This window comes from Pholis gunnellus (genome assembly GCF_910591455.1).
Source record: "Pholis gunnellus genome assembly, chromosome: 12".
In the NCBI taxonomy this organism is placed as follows: domain Eukaryota; kingdom Metazoa; phylum Chordata; class Actinopteri; order Perciformes; family Pholidae; genus Pholis; species Pholis gunnellus.
In genome coordinates, this window is record NC_136539.1 from 20,014,638 (window position 1) to 20,033,426 (window position 18,789).

Below are 18,789 nucleotides of genomic sequence, written 5' to 3' on the forward strand. Positions count from 1 at the left end.
TTACCAGAGCAACCACCAATATGTTTACTTTCACCATAACAAGAGATGTTCTCAATCCTGTGCTGAAGCTCGCTCCTGTACCAGCCTGCATGTTAATCTGTGTTCAGGTACTTGCTGTTTCCTGTTGAACTCTTTCCCAGACGAACAGCAGAGCAGAGGAGCAACAGTGTCGTCTGCTGGTTCAACTGGAAACACACAATCATTACGAACCATTAGAAAGCTGCATGTTTCTGACATTATCGAGAAAAGGTCTGTCTATCAAAGGACGTTATGTTTTTGTTTGCTGAGGGCTTTTTTCTCGATTAATAACTTATTTTTCACATTAATAATCTACAGAATAATCAGACAGCCCTACTCTAAACCTACTGATCCGTCTTGTTCAGTATGCACACTTACTATGTTTAGGGTCACAGAGGTTCCCAGCATGCATCACGGTCAGGTTGTTACTCCATCAGACTAGAAGGCTTCCTCAGCTCACCAGAAACTATATTATATACACATTCTCAACACATTTTAGCTAATAAACACATTCTGGTTTGAGAGTGGACACTGACACCTGCTGGTCAAAGGAAGAATAGCTGATTTAATTTTAAATTAATTATTCCCTCCAGGCATGTTTGAAGACGTAAGAATACATGTAGGCAGTTTATTAGGTACAGTGAGCAAAAACAAACGTATGCAAACTAATACAAGAGCGCTGCCATAATGTTTAGCGTTAGAACGGTTTTGGAGGTGTTAATTCAATTCATATTGAACTGTATTGGGTTATAGTTTTATTATATTGATGAAGGTAGTCAACAACAGAAACACATCTCCTGATTATGTAACCCTACATTGACATTAGAGCTGCAATCAACATTTATCTTAATGAATGATTAATCTGCCGTTTAGTCAATAAAACGCCAGAAAATTACAAAAATGTTTAAATTTAAAATATTTTTGTTTTGTCTGACAAACTGTTCAAAACCCATAAAAATGTAATTCAGGATGTAAAATAGCATATCCTCTATTTATCTTTAGGGTTGTCACGATATATCGGTTTGACCAATAACCGTAATATTTAAAAATGAGTCTATTCATCATGTTAATAGTAAACATCTGATATTGTGTAAATAATCCAGCCCTTTATTACATTACATTAGTCATTTAGCAGACGCTTTTATCCAAAGCGACTTACAAACTTATTACAAATATAATATATCATAATAGTAACAGACTCTCTCTCCTCCCTTCACTCGTATTTTGAGATTAATTTGCCAAAAAAAGAGACAAAACGCACAACCAACAAACTGATGATTTCTTTTCTAATTTTCTATAAATATTGTGTTAGCATGACCGTGTAGTGAAAATCGGATGTTGTGACAGCCCCATCAATTGACTAATCATTTCAGTTCTACATGACATTCTGACTTTGAGATATACTTTAAGTGATGACAGGAAGTATAGAAGCAGAATTAAAACTTCAGCAAAGGTTGTAAAACTGATGAGACTGTTGAAATCTTTTAACAGAAACACCGTTTTATTCTGAAGGTCCAACAGTTTTTACATGAACAATAAAATACAACACCATGTCAACATCGGGCTCCGTGTGTGTGTGTGTGTGTGCGTGTCAGTAATATGTCCAGTAACCAGTGTCTCACAGTTTTACTTCATAGAGTAAATACAAACAATGGAGACAAAATAAAAACAAATAAAATCAAGGCAGAAGTGTTCAGTACATTCAACACAGCAGGTAACAGTCGGTGCCCAGTCCGTCTGTCTGACAGTGTTGGATTTTTTCAAGGAGTGTTGACTGATTGATCATTGCGCTGGACCAATCAAATCCACCGCTGTCCCTCCCCGACCAATCAGATTGCTGGTCTCTCCCATGGTGCACCGGCTCAGATCATCAGAGCTCGTCCTGTCGGAGAAAAAGACGGACGTCAGACTCTGATTCTCTGTCTGATTTGTGTTTAAAATGTTGCGTTATCGGACGGTTACCTTCCGTTTGTTGTGTAACCGCGGCGTCAGCTGTTGTAGTCGCTGTGTGACGATGTCAGCTATCACGTTGGAGTCCCGGCTATTGATGTGTTCTCCGCTGTGTTCATGCTGTCAGCACACAAACACACAAGTTTAGGCTTTAAAATGTAGTAGAAATATATTTTTTTAAAGTTTAAGAATAAGCTACTTTGGTACTGTTAGGTGATATGATTGCTATCACTGTTGTGTGGCCTGGCTCAGGTTAAACCCTTTGCAAAACATGAACAAATACATACAGAGTACAGTTTTACTGGTGGGATTTTCTAGTGTTGCTGACATTTTGCCACCTCTAGCAAACGTTACTCTCTCTGCTAGCACCTGCACAATCTGTACTGCACATGTGCAACACTCAACCGAGATGAGGAAGAAGCGAGAGGGCTCTTTGGCTCCTGCCATCATTGACTTTGGATGCAGACATCGTTTTTCTTCCTGAGCCGTCGTAGCTAACGAGTGAGCAACCTTGCTTCCTCCTCATGTCTGTTGAGAGTTTCACGTGTTCAGCACTGATCGGGCAGGATGAACAGGTTGCTGTTCTGTCGGTTTGTGTAAATGATCCAGTATTTTAAGCTGTGTTGGAGGCATTTCTGATTGGTATCAGAACAACTCTTATTTATTTATTTATACTGAAACTGCTGCTGCTTCGCGCGTGTGTCCTCACCCTCTTTGTCCCCAGGTACGGGTAGAATCTGACGGTTGGGTAAGCGGTGATTCCAGCTGATTGACAGGTCTGATGATGAGCCTGACAGTCCACCTTCCCAGCTCGAACCTTCCCTTTAAGAACCTGTCAATCACACAGAGAACATCCTTCATAAGAGCCTCGACTACATAGAAATCCTCTCTTTTAAGAACACGTTAATGTGTGTGTTTTCTGTCTGCGACTGACAGGAACCACAGAGCAGAAGTTAAAAAGAAAAACGATGTCTCACCCGAGCCAGGACCTCAAACTCTGGGGCGAAGTGTTGACAGGGTCCACACCAAGGGGCGTAAAAATCCAGGATCCAGTGATCCTGACCTGACAGAACCAGAGACCTAAAGGACTCTGGGGTCAGGTCCACTGACGCTTTGGGTAAGGAGCTACACACACACAAGACATTAACACGATTACTGGACTCTGCATCGACGCAATTATTGATTCTTTTGACACAAGAAAGACTAAGAAAGTCTCACCTCAGTGCCCATGATCTCAGTGAATGGGAATCTCTGTTCCAACCATTATAGGTCCTGAGGAGACACACAGAAAGATCAATAAACTCTTAACATCTTCAATCTGTCACAATGGGTTGGACTGTATGAATTGTATTTGGCCTCATTAAACATGTTCGATAGTTCTGTGCTGGATGTGCAAAGATGAAATCCATCTTCTCATCCGACTCTGGAGAACAAAGTCTCCCAACATGCTGTACGTAGTTTGTACAGACATTGTGCATGTAACACAGTGTCTATACAGACAGGAGGAGTACTTTAAAGTGCGGTGCATACATGTAGCGATCTGGCTGCCGGGTGTTGCCGAGATACAGGCGGATTTCAGGGTACGCCCTCACGCCCTGACCCTGACAGAACGACTGAAACCGCTGACAGTCAACTGAGCCGACCAGGACCTGACCGGACAGCAGCTGGACGGTGAGACACAGAAAGAAAGAGACACACGGGTTAGACACCTGACACAAATCTAGAGAGCGGAATTCACTGAAGACACAATGCTGTGTTGTTTATTTGAGTTTAAATCAGTCTATTATCAGCTCATTGCAGATATAACAGAGTCAGTGTATACGCAAGTGACAATACATTCATTTAGAAACTGTCTCTACTACATAGTTTGTCCACCAGACAGAAATGACAAGGTGATTTTTCAGCTATAAGATATCTTGCTCAGTACATATCTTTGTCACAATTATTTCATTTATTTGATCCCTACAATAATGTCTGGTTTCAGGCTCGGCCTCTGAAAGGCAACACACATGATCACGGTATGTTTGAGTCCGACGGGTCATCATCCTCGATTTCTCTCCCTTAATATCTTGTCATCTCTCTAATAAAAAGGCATAAAATGCTCCCCCATACAATTTAAATTTAAATGATATATATAAAAACCAGCCAATATATTCATCTTGGATTTGTAAATATTTCTAATATTTATCAGTAACGACCTAAAACATCTAGTATCAGTGGGGCTGTGGTGTTTACGCACGTTGTTCTTCTGGTGAGTTTAGTGCTGACTCAGTGTTCTGTCTCGTAGAAATTAAAAAGAACTGCAAATAGTGAGTTTTTAAGAGACACTGGCTGCACACCAAGAATCTTAACGATAAGTAACCAGGTTTGGGTTTTAACAAATCAGGGTAACAGCAAGTTTGCAAAATTCGTCAGACATGATCCGTTTTCTTGGAGTTGTCTGTACCTGCCATGTAGCCAGGTGGCTAACGCCAACTAGCCAGCTGCATGCAGATATATATGTGTGTGTTTTTTGCAGTGCGTGTGTGTGGTTTTTGCAGTGCATGTGTTTTTTGCAGCGTGAGTGCATGTGTATTTTGCAGTGTGTGAGTGTGTGTGTGTGTGTTTTTTGCAGTGCACGTGTATTTTGCAGTGCGTGTGTGGTTTTTGCAGTGCGTGTGTGTGTGTGTGTGTGTGTGGTTTTTGCAGTGCGTGTGTGTGTGTGTGTGTGTGTGTGTGTGTGTGTGTGTGGTTTTTGCAGTGCGTGTGTGTGTGTGTGGTTTTTGCAGTGCGTGTGTGTTTTGCGCGTGTGTGTTGTACCCTGGCCATGCGTCTCCACTCTGGAATCAGAGCCTGACACGGGCCACACCATGGAGCGTAGAAATCCACCGCCCAGATCTCCCCCTCAGCTCGACCTGAAACCAATAAAATAAAATAATCAATGAGCAGTAACAAGAGTAGAAAGTTAGAACAGGAACCAAGAACATGGTCTATTCAGTTAGACCAGTCAAGCCTGAATAGTGTAAATTCCAAACAGCCTCCCTTCCTCCTGGCTCCCTCTGAATTTAAAGCTTTGTGTTTTCAGTGTGAGCAATGAGAAGGCAACCTGTCATTAGAGACACCGTTAAAAAACATATTGGAACTTAATTGGAGTGTCATGTAACCGTCTATTAAAGAATAGAGCCGAAGAACTAAACAGTTTAGTGCACCCAGCCCCTGGTCTAGCCGCTAGGACCAGGACTTTCTGTTGCTCTAAGAACTAGTTTTACCTTTAACTTTCTCGCTGAAGCTGGAAGGATCCAGGACCAGCACTGATGGACTGACCAGATCCTGCAAAGACAGGGAGAATTTCTTTCAGCCAAAAGATGTTCTTCACTTGATGCTTGTTATTTAAACCTTCTTTTTGGGAAGGTGGCAGCAGTAAGAATCAAAGTAGTGTGTATTATGTCATTGGTATGTAGTGGTACCTGTATGAACTCCAGGATGCCGTCAGCTGAATGTTGTCCTTCATATTCATGAACAGAGGAGCCGTTAAAGATCACTGTGGTGGGATAGGCCTGAATATTATACTGATAAAACAAGAGAGAAAGACAAAAGAATGATCAACCTGTCTGTGGCACGCACCCGTTTCTAACCCACAATCAACGGTGCAGTCCAGATGTGCACATGCTCACCGTAGAGCAGAGGTTTTGGTGGATGGTACAGTCCAGAGTGCCAAACTTCATCTGTCCAGCCAACTGGATTGACGCTTTCCTCAGTTCAGGCAGTAAAGCTCGGCATGGAGGACACCACTGCACACATGAATCAAACATTCATCTATTGAATATCTAAGAGTGTTTTTTTTTAATGAATGCCCAGGTTTCCGTTACAGCCTGAGGACAGTAACTCTTCAGACTCTCTCTTGTCTCTCGCGAGCATGAAGCTTGCAGGCATGTTGAGCATCGGGCACTAAATTTACACAAGCAGCTGTGATGACGAGGTAGTTCTTTCCTCCCGTACCTGCCTGCCTCTCTGTCACTCACTGTTTGTGTTGTAGGTGCAGCATCATCACCAGCCCTGAAGGCAAACAGACCGGCTGGATAATGGAGCAGCAAACCATCTGAGGTTCAATCAAGCCTATCAGTAACAATGACAGGTGGTATTTCCACCTGTAGATTTAGGATTGGGAGAATGTGACGTATGAGACTTTATTTTCTGATCCTGTGCTTCCCTGCTGATGAAGACCACCTTCCTCCATTGTGCCTTTACTTTAAACTGCAGCCCAGTTCATGAATGATCTACAGGTCAGAGTTTTATAATGGAGATTTGCAGAATCAGAAAAACTTTACATTCACACCACAGATATTTCTGTTCCGTCTTATTCCTTTGTTATTTATGTATTTATCATTATTTGAGCAGAATTTGAGTGTCTTCACTGTTAAGTAAGAATTAAGGCCAGTGAGCAACTGTTGAATGCTAATAATTTATAAAATAAATAAAAGTTATTTTTGGGATTTCCTTTGTTTTCCCTATTGTACAGAGCCGTGAGCCAAAGACCAAGGCACCTACCGAACCGTGACGTTTGTGTACCGTTACAGCCCGAGCATTATGTATCTGGTCCACTACTTTTTAGGAGGAAGATACAGTATCTGGTGAGATAGCTGGGTCATTAATCAATAACACAAACAGGCATAGCTATCAAACACTACAAAACAACCTTGAATACATTCACAGAACAAAGTTTTCATTTAAAAACAGTAGAAATGTCGCATTCAGTTGTCTAATTAAAGTAAATCGTTACAAACCGGAGCAAAGAAGTCCACCAGCCAGGGCTCCTTTCTGTCTGCAGGAAAGTTGTCCGGCCTCAGAGTCGTCACATGAGCACGAACGCTGTCCCTCGCAAAACCCACAATGTTGTACAGCACATCTTTACCTACAGACAGCACAGACACACAGGTTACACACACAGACAAGCAAACTACAGCTGAAACAATTATTGAATCATCAGACAATTAACATGCAACTATTTCGATCTATTATGCATTAAAAAGGAAACATAACTTGCTAATTTTCCAGCTCATACTCGTATTTTGTGTTTCTACTAGAACATGTTAACATGCTTTAATGTTAAAATATTTAGGACAGAAGAACACAGGCTGACGGTCTGTGGTACTGACCGTGGTGGATCTCAAAGTCGTGGATGCCCAGTCCTTTGAAGACGGCCACACAGGGTTTATGGATGTACAGTGACTGACACAACTGTGAGTCTGCTATACAGTCGACTCTGCCAACCTGGAGAGACAGACAGTCAGTTGGACATAAAGGCAGAGGCAGAGAGAGACATGCTGAGAGACAGACAGGTTACCTGTATGTGGTCATTTTGGAGGAAGGCATGTAGCTTCTTGTACTCGTTGGAGGCAGCGTTTCCGTCTCCAAACGTAAAACTCACCAACCAGCGATGATGAGCGAGCTTCCCCTGGGGATAAGAAGTTACAACAGGATAAACATGTTATGTATTTTAGAGGGTGGATGTGTACCTGGAATCTGTAGGGTATGTGTGAGTGTGAGTACCTGGAAGCTGTCGCTGGTCAGTTGTTCCAGATCAGGCAGGTGGTTGATGACCTGATTGTAAATCTCTCTACTGTCCAGAGTATTCAGCCACTGGAACATGTACACATCGAGTCAGTACTGCAGTACACAGAATTATCACAGACAGTACAGCAATGTGTTCTGTGTCTTACCAGTATGCTGCCTTGTTGATCCAGAGAACTTCCAGGTGGGAACAAAGCAGTCACTCCACTGGTCACCTGAAATACAGCAGAAGGATTAGAAACTAATACTAGTACTGAAATTTACAGTAGTGCTATCAGTAGTATTAAAGTGGTGCTGAGAAATACCTGGAAACTGTCACAGAGCTGTTCCTGTGAGGTGCAGTCCATCCATCCCACCTTAACTAGACCATCCTACACACACACATGAGATGTTTATATAATTATTTAAACCATAGGATCAGTAGAATTAATGACAGTAAATACACAGTATCAGCACTACTTCTCCTAGCACCTGGGCCTCTGCTGTGTGAAATAGCACCTCAGCTCTTTTGCCATTATAAAAGTTAAGCTTTTATTTCTTTAACATGTATTCATTCATTTTCACATTCGCATAAAAGATCCATAATTCAGTTATAATATCACTGCTGAGTTCTCACCAACATCCCAGCCACCTTCTGTCTCGTTCTTGGCTCCAGGCAATCTAAAAGAGAGAGAGAGAGGCAAGTACATAACTACCACATGACAGGCCAGCTGTATACCCACATCACACAAACACACACCTGTGTATACGCATGTGTGACATGCGGAGAGAGACGTGTGACTATCAGACATGCAGGGACACTTTCAGGCATAAAAAAAACCCTGCATCACATCCACGTGTGCGTTACCTCCGGTGTCACAGCAGAAGGTGATCAGCCAGCCGAGCCCGGACGCGTACGCGTTCTCTATCTCGCTGAACACGTTACCTGACCAAAAGAAACACAACCACACCCGCACGGTCAGACCACACACAGAGCGAACTAAAGCAGCCCGATACTCTGGTATGTAGATGTAAACTGGAAATGATGAATAAGGGTTCACCTTGCCAGAGCTCTGTGACGGTCGTTGTGATGAACTTCATGGAGAAGTGGACCATGCTGTCTTTAGAGCGCTCCTCATTAAACTTCTCTGGTCTCTATGGAAAGACAAGCAAAATGGGGACGATAACTAAACAAGACTGCTGATGCTGAGCTAATAGAATTCAGCTAAAGCGAGATTTATTCAGACAGCAAGTCAAGTACCTGGTGGACAAGTGAAGGGAAGCAGGAGATGCTCATTAAGCAAACAAAACATCAGTCAAATCTCAAAATATGAGAAATTCTGTCTTGTTTCTGGTTTATTGTGAACGTAGCAGGTCAGCGTCTATTTGGAGCTAAAAAACTCACATTTTAACTTGCAGTTCTAATTTGAACAACATGAGCAACACGCGTGAGAAATGAAGATCAAGTTCTAGATCTCGTTGTTTCAATAAAACAGGCAAGTCTGCCGAATATTGGACTGCACTGGTACATACAAATAAAAGCAGTTAACATGAGAAATAGATCCAAAGGGAGAAAGAGCTTATAAATATATATATATAAATAAATGACTGATCCACTGAGCTAACTAATGACGTTACACTTTAACAGAGTTAAACCTTCGTCATGAGTAAAATACACAGCTGGAATTCTGGTACAAAACTGAATTTAACTATTAACCGAACGCGTACTGGTGAGCGGTCATCTGATGAGCCTGCAGGTTATTTCTGAGAGTTTTATTCACGTAAACAAGCAGCTGGTTTTCAGTGTAAACACGAGAGGAAGATAATGATCAGAAAAGAAGTGTCAGCGATAAATTCAAAGGCCTCCACCTGACTTAAGAGTTCCACTTCCATTTTATCCGATTGAGCGTTACACACACTTCACTCGCAGTCGGTCATATAGGATTAAGAAGGAAACGATCAATAAACCAACCTGTCCTGCTCTGAATATATACAGACTTGGGTAGCTGTTGATGCCTTTACTCCGGCAGAGATGGTTGTTGTCTCCACAGTTCACCGCTCCAATCCGGATGACTCCGTCCATCTCTTTGGCAAACTCCCGCCACTGAGAGGCAAACACGTTAGTTAGAGAGACAGACGGACACAATGTCTCCTGTAGATAATATCTTAAGAGGAAATTCAAACAAGTGTAAAAATATTACATGTAAAAACAAAAAAAAGGGCTTTAAAATGACAAATTAAAGAACTTGCCGTGGAAAACAAGAACCATAACAGGATCCATTGAGCAGCAAACACTTGCATACACGGTGCATGTTCAGTGTTGAGTGTGTTTAGTTTATGTTTAAAGTGTGGGTGTGTGTGTGTGTGTGTGTGTGTGTGTGTGTGTATTTATTATGTGTTTAAGTGTTATATTACCGTTGGAGCCAGCTCGTGACAGTGAGAGCATCGTGGGAAATAGAAGTTAATGAACCAGATTTCTCCAGAGTTCACTGCTGCCTCTGAAACACACACACACACATACAACACCCATGTTTTAGTGTGTCTCACAGCCATGAGACAGTGACGGTCCCACTGGGGCCAAAGAGACACAATGAGAGACAATACTGAGTTGAATTATGGGAAATCTAGGCTCCAGTGTCCAGTGTGAGATTGACCTATACTGGGCACTTAAAGTCAGGATACGTCGACCTTTGCTGCTTTTTTAGAATCTGTCTTTTGTTAGTGACACAACTATATGGAAGCGCTACACTGTAGGCAGACAGCAATCAAGCCAACACCCTTTTTTGGGGCGGGAGTTTCACCCCCCGACACCACCCAAGCACACCCTTTGTTAGTGTAATTAAACAGTAGACTTAAATGCAATGCTGGTTTAAGATAAATGATGGCAAAACAGAGCTACTTCTGGAGGTGTGAAATACAAACATTTAAAAAGCAAATTACCGAATTCTCCGCTGTCCAACGTGATGATCTCCAAATCGTCATCGTAGATACCTGGACCGGAAAAACAGAATGAAATGTCAAACAGCTGTTTAAGAATGCAGATGAGTTCGATATTCAAATGCTCTGTGATGGTATCAATAGAAACTGCCTCAAAACAAAGAAACAGAAACCGCATTGGTTACACATGACAGGTGTGCATGTTTACAAAGACTTACCAAAGTCATATCGGTAGAAGTTCCAGCTCTCGTAGCGTCCTCCCTGCTGCTGCTCGTCCAATCCCTTTTCTCCATATTTATCATACTTCTTCCGGAGGTCTGCGTCCTTCAGAACCTCGTAGGCTCGATTCACCTGCAGGAACTTCTCATGGGCTGTGGCGTCGCCCTAAAACACAACACGGTTTAGTTTATTTTTTGTGTACACCGACTGAAGTTTTATCAGGGTTTTTTTATAGGTAGTTCTAGGTTTAATTGGGGTGTTAGGGGTTGTGATTTTTAACAGGGTTTATACAGTACGTAGGTGTTTCAGGGTTGTGGTTTGAGGCTTGTCAGAGTAACTCACAGGGTTTTTGTCGGGGTGCATGGTGAGCGCCAGCTTCTTGAAGGCCTGTCGTATCTCTCTGGTCGTGGCCTCCCTGTTGACTTTCAGCAGATTGTAGTAGTCTTGGCTTTCCGCCCAAACCACCGCTGACAGGACGACGAGGACCAGCAGCAGTGGCACCGTGACCTGGACGGGGCGAGGTCGCTGAACCCCGAGGACAACGCTGTGCCCCATCACCAGCTCTCCCAGTGCAACCACAATCACCAGCAGAAGACGAGCAGCTGGAACACACACAAAGGCATATTATTCTACCTTTTTATCCCAAATAGGTTGTCAGTTCAGGTTGACAAAAAAAACAATGAACACTGAACATGTGTACATAAAGTATAAAGTGGTAGGTATCAGGTGATACTGTGCATACGGTGAAATTCCTTTGTTCTCCCCTTGTTCTCCTGTTCATTTCCTGTTTGGGAATTACGGTTAAGTGTCTCTATTTTTGTGATCTTATATATTGTGGTAGAATAAGAAAGTGGCTCCTGCACAATCAAACTTAGATACTTTTGTTATGAACTTGGCCTGTAAATATAAAACATCGTGTGATGTTGCTGGCGGCTGTAATCGTTCCAACAGTCAGGATGGCGCTTTCAAGCGTGAAGTTCAAGGTGAAGTAAAGATGCAGCAGTCCGAGTTAGACAAAGCAACGCGGTATCTTCAAGTCGCGGTACTTTGAGAAGAAAAATCCAACTTTGTTCCTCCGGTGAGCATTGGTGGAGGGACAGTAACACAAAGACCAAATGTTGTACTAAAATGACTGTATACCAACTTCAATTGACTTAAAAAAGGCATTTTTTGCAAAGAACGAGGGCTGTAGATTTCAAGGATCACTTTAGGGCCAGAATGAACTGGACGAATGATCACAGCTTTCCAGTAACTTCTTCTATGTATATGTGGCTTGCAAATATCAAATCAAGAAATAGATCAGCACCTGTCCTTGGTCAACTGCAGCTTTCTGGCCTGATTTGGGGACCTGGTTTTTAAATATTTTCCCAAAGAAAAAGGGGTGCAACACATCAGATAAGTAGAAACTTTACATGTATGTTAGTAGAGTGGTCTCTGGCATCCACTAGTAACTACTTTCAAAATAAAAGGCTCATTTTTAGTTGTTAAACAGGTGAAACACTGAAGAAGCAGCAACACTATTGTTCATCTCTGACTTGAGTAGAAGAGCTCATACTCGAACACGGACACATTAATGCAGATGTCAGCACTTAGAAATTGCAGTAGAGGAAAAACAGGCCTTCCAGAGCATTCTGAGAAAAACTGGTACATTTAGTTTTGATATGTTGTCAACAACCAGCAATTAAAGACATCGAATATGATAGATAACATATCTATAACAACATGAAAAATATCTGTGTTAAATGAATAGAAAAAATTGTCTTACACGAAAGGCAGATTTGAGGGGAGATGTCCAAAGGGTTGAAATCTTAAATTACTAAGATTTTATGTTTTTCTTGATCCTGCAGAAAAGCTATTATGAGCTAAACTAAGCTAGCTAGCTGTGCGTCCCCAGTCAGCAGCAACTATTTTAACTTGCTAGCTAATTAACGTTAGCGTATTAGCTTCACCGCGACATTAAGCTGTCTGCAGTGTGTTGGCGAAGCTTAAGTTAACAGTAACGTGTCACTGGTCGTTTGCCAAAGTTTCGGTCTAATTTAAACTGCAGCTGCGTTATCTTTGACGCGTCTCAACTTTTAAAAGCCTTCAGCGCTGAAGATCCGCATCAGCGTCCGGCTCATAAACCGGCATCAAGGTACACACAACAACACGATCCACTTCCGTTTAAGTAATTTCACAATAAAGACTGTACTGCTCACCAAGACAGCAGACTATTTGACGGTGGTAAATAAAGTATTCGGATCCGTCACACGGTGAAATTGGTCTTGTATTCAAAACATGTTTTAAGTAAGTAAAGCATAAGTAAATGTACTTCGTTACATTCCATCTTAGCGTCGCGCTTTTATTTCGATAACAGAACAGTTTCCTTTACCGGGATGTTTTGTTTTGTTGCCTACGGTAACTTGATTGAACTCGGGGGCCACAAGCCGCATTCCGATGACACCGATTTGGTGCGTTCAGGGCCACAGGCCATATTCCAATAACACATTCCAAATTTTTTATTTTTTATTTTTAAACTTTAATTCGTATTATCTTCTTCACGTGTCATTGCATTACACCATGTATCATGTTCTGTCTGTGCGTCTATTGTTTACTTGAATTATTTGGATATTGTCGTTTTATCCATAAACGCCCTTGAATGCATCTTCATACTGACGCTATCTAAATGCGCCAGAAGTTAACCAAGTTAGCTGCAGTGCTGTAGCGTTAGTTCTCAGTCAGCCCTCCACCAGAAGCTCTGAGTTACAGAAACAAACTACAGCGGACTGGGTTTGATATTTTAAACCGCTCTGCTCTAACTAATTGGATGCTACAATTTTGTATTCACTAAAGTATACTTTTCGATAGCAGTTATAGTGACAAATCAGTTAGCTTTGCTAGCCGCGTGAGCTAGCCGGCCATTCCTTTTGCCCGGCGTCACTTCCTACTTTTGAAAATCGCGGCCAGAAAGTAACGAAGCAGAGATGGAGCTACAAGGTAAAGAAGATGTTTTGTTAAGTCATCTTCTGCTGTTGTCCGCCTGTCATAATACCCTGCTGTTGTTTTATGTTTATAAACTATCTGTCTGCTCTGATAACCTGTCAGCTCGTTTACTTTACATGTCTCTGGTTTTATAAGAGGTAAAACATTATTAGACGTCAATCAGCGGGTTAATAACTGGATTTAAGTATTTCTCATGTCCACACGGGCTGATAGCAAACTAATGAGAGCAGAGATCTGACTGTATGTTATTGTCCCTGTGCCGTGATTACTTCAATATGTATTTACACAGTGATCTGGAAGTGGACCCAGAGAGCACAGTCACAGAGCCAAGCATGCAAAAAGAAACCCCTGAAGGTTGTTTAACAGTAGTTTCCACTGTTGTGAAGGAATTTCCAGAATCCTCAAAGACTCTTTTTACATCTTGATGGAAAAATATGCACAATAACAAATGACCCGTTTCCCTCAAGTTGCCAATGTTTTCTAAAGATCAAGGCAGACCACTTGTTTAAACCAGTCCACCTGTCCCCGTCTCTCAGTGGGAACTGAACCGATGACCCTGGGCTCTCCCACCTCTCCAAAGTCGACCCCTGGAGCTCAGTTTCTGCCAGGCTTCCTGATGGGCGACATGCCAGCTCCAGCTAGCCCCCAGCCACGCCCCTTCAGTCTGGCCACGCCCATTAGTGAGAGCACAGGTACGCCCAGAGGTCAGCAGGAAGACCCCCATCTGCACATCAGCTGATTGTTGTTTACTCTGTAGATTTATTAGTGTGTCCTGTCCTGCTTTACATCAGGAGGATGTGGAGGTGCCCCGCAGCCCGTTGTCCCCACCCCCAAAGATAAGAGTGGAGCCCCACCCGTTCGCAGTATACATGACGACCTGGTTAGTGTGACCACGCCCCTCAACACACTCAGACAGGTTAGTACAAAGGCGCTTTCTGAAAACGATATTTATTCAGAATCAGACGGCCGTGATGATGAAATGTGATTAAGGCAAGAAAAGTCTGAACACTTTTTAAATGTTTCTCTCTGTCTCTCTTCAGTCTTTTCCAGTTATGCATTCTCCTCTGTCTGCTCGGGGGGCATCAACTCCAGGTACACACTGATACTATACGACTACTGGTACTACCTATTCTACTGCTGATATTACTAGAGAGTCCACAACAAGTAACACTTATACTGCAGCTGGTATATATATACAATTCTGTTCAAATGTAAGTTTATTGTTTGTATTAGCGAGGATCTTCTCTACAGGAATTACGTGGCTGAATGTGTCATGTAAATTAATGAAATTTCACTTTCCTCCACCGCTTTGGGGAGATACCCGCTAGTCTCTGGAACTATGTTTCAGCATCGGCAAAGATGAAAGTAACTCTGGCATTTAAAAGAGCAGGGTGTTTGTTCAGCTGTCTGCCATATTTGTTATTCTCTCTTGAAAAACCCCTCATAAATCAAAGCTCTGCATTCTGTGGTCTGCTGTCACCGTGCCTGTATTCACCTGTCTGTCTGTCTCCAGGTGTGCATCAGCTGTGCCTGTCTCCAGCTCAGGTGGATCCTTTTTACAGTCAGGGAGAGTCTCTGTCATCTGAGGATCAGCTGGACCAGACTTGGGTCACTGTGTTTGGGTATTTATACTGCTAAATATACTACTAACACTGCTGTACTGCTTAATACACTGCGAATACAAATATATGAACTCCGTGTTTGTGTTTGTTTGTTAGTTTCCCTCCAGCCTCAGCCTCCTACATCCTGCTGCAGTTCGCACAATATGGAAACATCATCAAACACACGGTGAGAGTCCAGTCGAGTGTGACAATAGAAACAAGGATGGGCATTACCTTTTTAATAACAACTGAAGTAATAAAAACACAACTGGGGGAGCTATGTAGGGTTTGGATTCACATACAGGTGAAGTGATTAGCTGAAGGGCTGAAGAACATTTAATGAAGCTGAAGCAAAGTATCCGTCACATTTCAACAACAAGGCAATTCAAAGTGCTTCACATAAAACCATTAAAAGCATCAAAACATAATTATTGCATAATTATTATGCATTATAACTATGTAGTCTCATAGACCAGCTATTCTCCGTGAGCCTCAGAGCGCCATCTAGCAGGCTGTGGAGGTACTAAATAGTTAGAATAGTCAAAATAATTTTTCAGTCTGCTCAAGAATTCACAGAAAAAAAGATTTTCATTGCTGACTAGCTAACGCAGGGACACAAAAATTGAATTTTTGAATGAAATGATGTTGTAGACAACTATTTGCCATTAAGAGCGTTCACACAGCAGAAATATGACCCTGAATACGTAAAATGTGGATGCATGATCTCTTTATCGGTGCTGGAGACATGTGGAGAATCACTGCAGTTTGTGATGATGTCAGAGTGGAGTAAGCTTCCTGATCAATGAACTTAAGTTTATAAACCCAGTAGAGCCAAACGATTGGAAACATAGATTTATGTTATTTACAGATGTATTGGTTTGAATTGATGATTTATTGACAGATGGCGTCTCCTGGTAACTGGATGCACCTTCAGTATCAGTCCAGACTTCAGGCGAGGAAAGCTCTGTCTAAAGATGGAAAAGTGTTTGGTGACGCCATCATGGTGGGAGTCAAACCCTGCATAGACAAGGTCGGTACCTGTTTTAGGTTATGTTTTGTTCTCCGCCGTCTGATTGGTCCTCCACATCAGGTGACGTCGAGCCCCGTTTGAAGCCTCTTCTCTCTCTTTCTCAGAGTGTGATGGACAGCAGCAGCGTAGCCGTGTCGTCGCCCCTCTCCACCTCCTTCTCCACCTCCGTCTTCCCCTCCACTCCTCGCTCCGCTATCAGACCGCTCAGCGCCGCTTACAGGAGCTCCTGCAGCGACTACCAGGTGACCTCCGACCCCAGGGTTCACTTACTTGAAAATCTTGCCTGCACATTTGGTTGACTTTAGCAATACAATCTGTGTGTCTGTCTTCAGGTGGTAGCAGACAGACAGACACCGAGGAAGGACGACAGTTTGGTTTCCAAAGCGATGGAGTACATGTTTGGCTGGTGACATTACACAATGCATCATGGGATACCTGCAGCCTTGAAGGAGAGAGGGGAAGCAATGGAGCGATGGATGAACTGATTCACTACACTGAGTGTGTTTAAGAGAGAGAGAGAGAGTGTGTGTGTGAGAGTGTGTCTGCTGAGGTGGAGAATCTTTTTGTCTTTCTCTTCTTTTATAATCAGTATTTTTTTAATGTTTTGTCTCAATAAAGTTTTTCTCTGGTTTGAAGTGAAGCTGAAGTTTCATTCAACAGCCACAAGGTGGCGCTGTTCAATCCACAGAGTGCAGTCACATCCTCATGTTTACATGGCGTGGGCGAAAGTTTGTGGACACGCAAACATTCTAGTAATATGTGATTGTTGGACATCTTATCTGTAGCAGCCTTCACTCTTCTGGTTTCAGCCCTTCCACTCACAGCTCAGTCTGTGTATTCATTCCATCCCAAAGGTGTCTGATGGGGTTGAGGACAGGGCTCTGAGCAGACCAGTAAAGTTCTTTCACACCGAGCTGGGAAAACCATTTCTGTCTGTCTCTATGGACGGAGACATCATGTTGAAAAAGGAACTGGACAAACACAAACCGATGACACAATGTTGGAAAGAACACCGTTGTGTAAATATGATTGTTTGCTGTAGCAAGATTTCCACTCCTGGGCTCGACAGTTGCCAACAGTGGCAACCACTTTCTAACATATAAAACAATAGGGACAGCGAAACATGCACCCAAAACTCAAATATACAACTTTGTATACCAGGGATTGAAGGTGGACACGTTAACTTATAACTATCAAGATTCAAGTTCTCTAAAGTACAAGGTAAAACATAAAGTACAAATCATTTTGTTCGGTTACTGTAATAAAGCTTTTATTCTTTGTTATATTTCCATGATTGAGCTGATGTATAACTGCATAGTATCTTAATATCTTTATAACAAAATATAAAGCAACCATATCTTCAGTTTCGGCAACCAAAAACCGATGCGTGGTTATCAGCCTGGTAACCAATATTAAAAGTTGGTGTTTTCTGCATTCATGGACATTAAGAGCCTCAAACCAGGAAAGAAAGACTCCGACCAAAAGTACACACAGGGTCATAAACATTTGGCCAAATAGTGTATTTAAAGGAACAGTTTGACATTTTGATAAATATCTGCTTTCTTCCTGAGTGTTAGACAACAGGATGTAAACCCCTCTCATGTCTCCAGGGAATGTGGGGCCAGTAATGATTCGCTTAGCTCAGCATAAAGACTGGAAACAGGAAGAAAGCTTTGCTCTGTCTAAAGTTGACAACATCTGCTCTACACCTCTAAAGCTCACAAATTAAGTTTTGTGTGTATTTTACAGTGACAAGACACCAGGAAGTCACTGCTCCTGGCCAAGTAATGGTCCTGCACACATTGTATATATGTTTATAGACTTATATATCTAATAATCTGTAAAAACTGTTGATTATAACTTTGTTACTGTTAATAAAGACGGCTCGTGTTGGAGTAGACGGTAGGGAACTGGGCTAACAATGCTATACTTGTAGTATAGAAAGACCTTGTTCAAAAGAATGTACATTTTTGTATTTTTTTTCATGTTGATGGATACTGTTGTTTAGAAAATCTGGTTTAATTGACAGTGATACATAAAATATGGACGTTCGGTTGGTGCTGCTACAAAAAAAAGCATTTGTATGATTGAAAATAAACAGTATAGAGTGGCTGAATGGACTCTGGTGTAAATATGAACTTGTATTATGTCCAGCAGATGGGGCCGCAAATCCTGCCACACACACCTCAAGAAGTCTACTGTGTGAAGGACAGACTAAAAAGTCCACTATTAGTTTTTGTGTTGGGAATATTTGAAGAGTGGTTGCCAAAAACCTAGAGAGTTCAAGTGTGTGAAGAGCTGAAACGTTTAGAAACATATACTCAGTTTAAACACCTCACACCTACTTTTATCAAGTTGAGCAACATTTTTTTAGTCAATTGGCACACCTTGGTCTTTGGCCTGCCTGCCAGGATATAATGCTGTACGTCACTGAATGACTAATAATTACGGAAAATCAAGTTGAAACCTGAGGCGGTGCAAACATTAACACTGATGATCCTGCTTAACCTGCCAAAGAGGCTC

The 18,789-nt window shown here is 42.1% G+C and overlaps 2 protein-coding genes across 2 annotated transcripts; one reads left to right on the forward strand and one right to left on the reverse strand.

The window, feature by feature from the left end:
- Positions 1 to 1,477: 1,477 nt before the first annotated feature.
- dnajc10 (DnaJ (Hsp40) homolog, subfamily C, member 10) lies at positions 1,478 to 12,712 on the reverse strand. Its single transcript, XM_079169568.1, has 25 exons — positions 12,419 to 12,712; positions 10,996 to 11,255; positions 10,653 to 10,818; positions 10,438 to 10,488; positions 9,913 to 9,995; positions 9,470 to 9,601; positions 8,559 to 8,652; positions 8,366 to 8,443; positions 8,135 to 8,178; positions 7,824 to 7,889; positions 7,668 to 7,733; positions 7,498 to 7,587; positions 7,292 to 7,402; positions 7,104 to 7,218; positions 6,732 to 6,859; positions 5,622 to 5,738; positions 5,415 to 5,516; positions 5,217 to 5,277; positions 4,768 to 4,862; positions 3,499 to 3,632; positions 3,187 to 3,240; positions 2,946 to 3,093; positions 2,678 to 2,800; positions 1,981 to 2,088; positions 1,478 to 1,900 (listed from the first exon to the last, which is right to left on the reverse strand). Exons 2-25 carry the CDS (start codon positions 11,206 to 11,208, stop codon positions 1,889 to 1,891), a joined length of 2,391 nt encoding a protein of 796 aa, XP_079025694.1. The 5' UTR covers positions 11,209 to 11,255; positions 12,419 to 12,712; the 3' UTR covers positions 1,478 to 1,888.
- Positions 12,713 to 13,361: 649 nt separating this feature from the next.
- nup35 (nucleoporin 35) lies at positions 13,362 to 16,901 on the forward strand. The gene is made up of 9 exons (XM_079170574.1): positions 13,362 to 13,629; positions 14,172 to 14,327; positions 14,427 to 14,551; positions 14,676 to 14,727; positions 15,149 to 15,257; positions 15,354 to 15,423; positions 16,138 to 16,266; positions 16,371 to 16,508; positions 16,599 to 16,901. Exons 1-9 carry the CDS (start codon positions 13,617 to 13,619, stop codon positions 16,674 to 16,676), a joined length of 870 nt encoding a protein of 289 aa, XP_079026700.1. The 5' UTR covers positions 13,362 to 13,616; the 3' UTR covers positions 16,677 to 16,901.
- Positions 16,902 to 18,789: the final 1,888 nt, after the last annotated feature.

Excerpts from the sequence above, each read along its gene's own strand:
- dnajc10 (XM_079169568.1), bottom strand. The coding sequence starts at position 11,208 with ATGGGGCACAGCGTTGTCCTCGGGGTTCAGCGACCTCGCCCCGTCCAG. Across the intron at positions 7,403-7,497 it reads TGACCAGCGACAGCTTCCAG|GGGAAGCTCGCTCATCATCG; the intron begins GTACTCACACTC and ends TCTTATCCCCAG. Across the intron at positions 3,241-3,498 it reads CGGCAGCCAGATCGCTACAT|GACCTATAATGGTTGGAACA; the intron begins GTATGCACCGCA and ends GTGTCTCCTCAG.
- nup35 (XM_079170574.1), top strand. Across the intron at positions 15,424-16,137 it reads GAAACATCATCAAACACACG|ATGGCGTCTCCTGGTAACTG; the intron begins GTGAGAGTCCAG and ends ATTTATTGACAG. Across the intron at positions 16,509-16,598 it reads GCTCCTGCAGCGACTACCAG|GTGGTAGCAGACAGACAGAC; the intron begins GTGACCTCCGAC and ends GTCTGTCTTCAG.